At 34.4% G+C, this 5,829-nt stretch overlaps 1 protein-coding gene across 1 annotated transcript; it reads right to left on the bottom strand.

The window, feature by feature from the left end:
• Positions 1 to 572: 572 nt before the first annotated feature.
• LOC113306393 lies at positions 573 to 2,063 on the bottom strand. The gene is made up of 3 exons (XM_026555338.1): positions 1,647 to 2,063; positions 1,479 to 1,566; positions 573 to 966 (listed from the first exon to the last, which is right to left on the bottom strand). Exons 1-3 carry the CDS (start codon positions 1,699 to 1,701, stop codon positions 573 to 575), a joined length of 537 nt encoding a protein of 178 aa, XP_026411123.1. The 5' UTR covers positions 1,702 to 2,063.
• Between the last annotated feature and the right edge of the window lie 3,766 nt (positions 2,064 to 5,829).

Here is a 5,829-nt window from a genome sequence, read left to right as displayed (position 1 = left end):
TAAAACGAACACGATTAATTCATCCAGGTCAACCCTTCAAAGAAAATTGTTTTCTTTTCCATACTATTTTTTCTAATCTTATTTTGTCTCTCTGCAATTCCAAGAGCGGAGATAATAAAATGAGAATCCTCATCATTTCACGAGATAAACATCAATATAAATCCCATCATTTCACGAGATAAACATCAATATAAATCCCATCTTTCTACGTTTGGAGAAGTTTAGTTCGAAGATCCACACAAAACATAAAATATCGCAACAACACTATATGATTATCAAAATGATTCAAGATAGGCTGATTACTGGTCTAACATACTCAATCCTCCTTATATGGATTATCATTCTGATATTGTCGTTGATTACTAGAAAAAAGAAGTTTTATTAGCCATATATATAGTTGAATATACCCCAGTTTTTTGGTATCATTTAATTGATGTCGACTAATTCAAACCTACTTATTTGATTCGTCTAGATTATTCTGATTCTTAATTCATTAATGCAGGTTTTAAATTAATCATAATTATGTGAAATTGGGAATCATTTTTTTTAATAGGAAAAAAAGAATATATAATTCAAGAAGATTCAAGTACATTGAATTTCTCTCTCACAAGAGAGACAAGCCATTCTGGGAAATCACTTTCCCAACTGATTACACTTGTACTACTACTTGCATCTTTTGCAAGAATATCTGCCACACTATTTGTGGTCCTAGGCACATGAGAAATCTCCCATTTATTAAAACATTTAAACAACTCTAAGCAATCTCTAATAAAACAGTTATTAGTCCATTTAATGGACCCAATTTTTCCTAGTAAAGCATTAACAACATTCAAACTATCTCCTTGCAACTGCAGGTTTTCAATCTGCATTCTTTTTGCCAGTTTAATTGCCTCCAACATTGCTACCGCTTCAGCTTGCTCCTCATCATCTGCTACTGCTGGAATGCTCAATGCTCCAAGAATTGTCCTTGTTTCATTAATAACAATCAGTCCAGTTCCCATATTCTTAGAATTCTCATGAAAGGAAGCATCAAAATTGATTTTAACAAAAGTATTTGGATTTTAGTGGTTGTGGTGGTGGAGATGGGTGGAAAGTATAAAAACGGTGTCTACCAATCATGAATCTTTTCATTCTTATTAAAGAATGGGCTTGTTTCACTAAATTATGAAAATGGTTAGCTTTATACAGAAACAAGAACGTTGGGCACGCACGTATGCGCGTGCTAGAACCATTGATTCTTAGTTTCTTATCGACAACAAAACAACATTTTATTTTGAAAAAAAAAATCCAGTTTCTATTGTTCAGTTTAATGAAAATTGGTAACCAAATCACCTTCACAAAAACATACAAAGATAGCACTAAGCTTTTAACCCCTTCTTTTTCTCGGCAACAAAAACAAAATCCAAATTCTAAATGATCAATTTAATCAAAATCTACCTACAGATCATCCATGCACAGATAGCAGTAATAGCTCTTACCCCTTTTTTCTTCTTTCGAGCTTTTTATCAAACACGTGATAGTATGTTGTGCTTGTCAAATCCAAAACCGGTATGATAGTTGGATCATCTAAATCCAGAAATCAGAATAGCAAGTATGAAGTATCCCTTCCAAAAAGATTAAAGAAACAAAAATTAATAAAACTATACCTTTCAATTCATCATTAGCACCAATACTGTATTTACAAAGGTGGTAAAATCTCATAGAATGATAAAGGATTTAATATATTTTTAAGAATCTGAGCTCCTAAAATGATGGCATCTAGAAGCTAATAAAACTCTTGGTTGTGTTCCCCTAAACCTCCACCTGGCCATTTTAATTGTTTGATTTTCAAAATGAATGGAAGAAAAAATCACATGAAAGACGGAAGAAGAAAAAATCACATGGTTCATATGGGTAGTAAACGTTGCTATGGTTTCTTCTAGAGATTTTTGTTTGATTATATGGAATTATAGATTCTTCCAGAATAAAGCTATAAAACCTAAAACTCAGTCATAGAACAGCCATTCGCTATTCCCTCTCTAGATTCTTCCAGATTATGCATTGCTCTTACTAAGTGTTCGTTTATCATCGACATATATAAACATCACTCTTACTTTTTAGTGCAAGCTTAATAAATTTCAAACTGAATGAGATTTTAATACGCTATCGACAACCTACAACAAACATCTATCCTATACACTTTGATGGCTGGAATATCACTTGTCGACCCATCCGTATATACTTTGACGGCTGGAATATCATTTTTGAACCCGACTGTTTCTCTGTGTTTAAATTTTTTTTGTGAATAATTATGTGACATCTGTCATTTTATTATAGATTGTATCGTACATTCCGGTGGAAGATCAAGAGGTGGTTATGGAAGAGCAAGAGGTGGTTATGGAAGATTAACCCCCACCTGTGCAAGTTTCCGAGGACACAAGTGTTCACTATGCAAACAACTATGAGTGGGAAGATAAGAAAGATGCAAAGTTGTGGGTTCAATCACAAGAGTTGAAAAAGATGTGCATCATAGTCCAGAATAAACAAGTTACAGACAAGAGCTTTCAAATGGTTTGTGAGTGTAGTGGAAAGTATGAGAGCCACTGAACAAAAGGTAGTGAGTTTAAACCAAAAACTGTGAGGAAGAAGGGAGTATATAATACGAAGAAGACCGGATTCTCTTTTAAGCTTAAATTTAAATTTAATGACGACAACAAAATGTTGTATATGGAAAAATTCGTCTCGGGTTATCATAATCATCCTATTCCGGAAAGTTTGATTAACCATCCTTATTCGGCAAGACCCAACCCTTTAGAAAAGGATTTAGTACGCATGTTGAGTAAAAGACGCACAAGACCTATTGATATTCTTAGTGGCGTCAAGGTGTTAAATCCCCAAAACTCATCCTCATTGGAAACTATCTATAACGAAAGAGAAAAAATTAGAAAAGAGTCATGGGAAGAGAGAGTGGTTATGCAACAATTATTGTTTTTGTTTGAGGAGGAAAAGTACTCTACCGCGTATGACAGGAATGAAGAAAACGAAGTGGAATATCTTTTCGTTGCGAATCCGGAATGTGTATAATTGGCAAGATGCTTTCATCAAATTCTCTTTAAGAATCGAAACACTATTATCCATTCATTCAAGTTTAATGAAAAGTAACTCTGAAAAGTAAATCACCCAAATCCATAACCTTAAACATGCTAAAAGTCTGCATAAACATAAGCTTGAATAAGTTAAACAAGTAAATTATCTACAATCATCCACTACGACCAACAATAGAAGGAACATCCTCAGAAGATGATGAAGAACTGTCGGGAGTTTGGGAAAGACTAATCCAATCATCAATTACTTCGTCAGTATATAGATCATCCCTCATTGGATTATGTAACTCTAGAAGCCTGAGAATCAGTTTTCTTTGTTCCTCGCAATCCAAATATAAAACCTCCTCAATGTTACGTCTCAGTCCCCTGGAAATCCACTTAGCTCTCTTGACCTATTTTCACATCATTCAATTAATAGTGGTACATAATTTGAGAAACGTATACCAACAAAAGAATCATATACTTAGGCTACGTACCATCATCGTAGCAATATCACACATTGGTAGTTTCTGGGGTTCTTTCTCCTTCCCAGGGTTCCTAAAAATGATGAAAAACATGTCAGAAGATAGGATTACAGACCGGGAATAACAGATAACCCATCCGTTAGAAACAATATCATCCGGGAAAAGTGAGACAACCTAACCGTAAACATAGTCTCGGCTTAGAAATATGCGAACGACCAAACCGTAAACAAAGTATCGGCTAGAAAATACAAATAACAGTTAGGAATATTTATTTACGGTTAGGAAACTACCAGCCGAAACACTCATCAATCAATTTTACTCTGCAAACACAGGACAACTTACGGCTGGGAAAGTCCCATCCGTAATAGTATTACACGGTTGGGTTCTCAAATATTCCTAACCGCGTGAGACAATAACGGCTGGGAGTTCTTGATATCCCAACCGTAAACGCTTGGGATATCCCTAAAACGGCCAGGACGATATGATATCCCGGCCGTAAACGCTTCAAAAAACCATTTTTTAAAACCCTAAAACGATGATTGAACCTGTTTTTTCAATCTAATGGTAAAATAACTGCTGCGTTTTTCGATTCTTACCTAGTAGGAGCCTTTTATGGATGATTCGCAAGTGTTTGAACAGATTGGAGATATTGGTTCACCACAGGAGGATTTGCAGGTGTTTGGAGAGATTGGTTCACCACCTCTCCATGAAAAGGAACATCAATAACTTGCCCTGATTCAGAATCAGGGTTCAACCGGCCGGATCTCGTCACTCTTGATCTTGCTGCCGTCTTGAGAATCAATGGGGAAGAGATTGGTTATTATTAGGTTTTTGAAAGTTTTTTTGAGAAGAAGAAGAATAGAGAAAATGAATGGATTTTGATGTTTGGTTTTGATTCAGGATTAAGATTAGGTTTTGATTTTAAATTATTTATTTACAAAGGATAAATCTGACTTTTTAATCACTTAAGTCTCCCCATATCTATAATTTACCTACCCAAAGCAAATAAGCCCCCAAAATGATCAACCCTTTAAGCCCAACAATGGAGTTCATTATTTACGATCATTATGTTGCAATTTCAACCAAATAACATTTTTTAAAATAACCGGTCACAAATCTATTTGTCTTTGGAGCGAATGCCTCGTATCTTGCGACTGATAGATTGGGGAAGAAAGTCACTTGATAACAATGAGGAAAGGGTCTTCTAAAGATACATTAATGTACATTTTATCGTTCGGGATTCATTTCTATTTTAGTTGTAAATAGACTCCATAAAGCCTCTTCACTTTGATTATTTTCTCAACTTGGATTCGATATGTTTTTGTAACTTTGGATGAAAGAGTGAGTGCATAAAACACGTAAGTTTTTCTTTTGGAAATACTTTTCCTCCATGTTATGGGGTGATGATGACCGAGATAATTACCCATGCTGAGATTACTAAGTCTAATTTTGTGATTTCTCAAAAAAAATGTTTTTATTTTGGAAATACTAAAATACTTTGAAACAAACATACGTACGCAGCAATTAGTATGCATACTCCATAAAGTGTAACATTTCTTTGAATTTAGTAAAAAAAAGTGAAACAATGAATACTGGTTGTTCCATGCGTCTGTAAATAAATATCAAAGGAGCATGCATACTAATTGCTGCGTACGTATGTTTGTTTCTTGGTAATAAATATCAAAAGCCAGAATTTATCTTGATTTTTGTTATCGGTTATGAGTCTTATGATTACCATCTAACCCACATTAACTACCCTTTAATTACGTGGAGGGACTAGAGCAGAAGATTATTATTACTGGGATAGAGTAGGAAATTTGGCTGCATGCGTCATAGGCTAGGAGCATAGGATAGTAGCAGGGTCTAGAGTCTTGAACGCAATAAAATATTTAAAATATAACAACAATTTTTTTCTTATATTCTTATTTACTAAAAAAATCACACTTGCAATGCACCTGCTGACTTACCTCTACGGTACAAAATCTATAGAAACATAAGAATAACAAATTAAATTACTTTTGTAGAGATATCCACCTTAGAAAGCAGCACAATATATGCACCCATGCACCAATTAAAAGACTACCAACTAATCTCCACCAATATATCTTTGATTTTGCGCTCCAAATGTTCCTTGATATAAATTATAAAGTACTTACATTCGATTTGTAATCATAAAGTGTAACATCAAAATTTGTAATCGGTCCAGTACTTGTTAGAGCATTGCTCGGTCAAACTCACATGCGTTGTTATCTCAAGCATGTTTATCAATGTTAGTGATCAAA

Source organism: Papaver somniferum, chromosome 8 (assembly GCF_003573695.1).
Source record: "Papaver somniferum cultivar HN1 chromosome 8, ASM357369v1, whole genome shotgun sequence".
Classification (NCBI taxonomy): Eukaryota; Viridiplantae; Streptophyta; class Magnoliopsida; order Ranunculales; family Papaveraceae; genus Papaver; species Papaver somniferum.
This window is presented reverse-complemented; position numbering and strand designations above follow the sequence as displayed.

Excerpts from the sequence above, each read along its gene's own strand:
- LOC113306393 (XM_026555338.1), bottom strand. The coding sequence starts at position 1,701 with ATGAGATTTTACCACCTTTGTAAATACAGTATTGGTGCTAATGATGAA. Across the intron at positions 1,567-1,646 it reads TGCTAATGATGAATTGAAAG|ATGATCCAACTATCATACCG; the intron begins GTATAGTTTTAT and ends TTCTGGATTTAG. Across the intron at positions 967-1,478 it reads CTCGAAAGAAGAAAAAAGGG|GACAATTCTTGGAGCATTGA; the intron begins GTAAGAGCTATT and ends TAATGAAACAAG.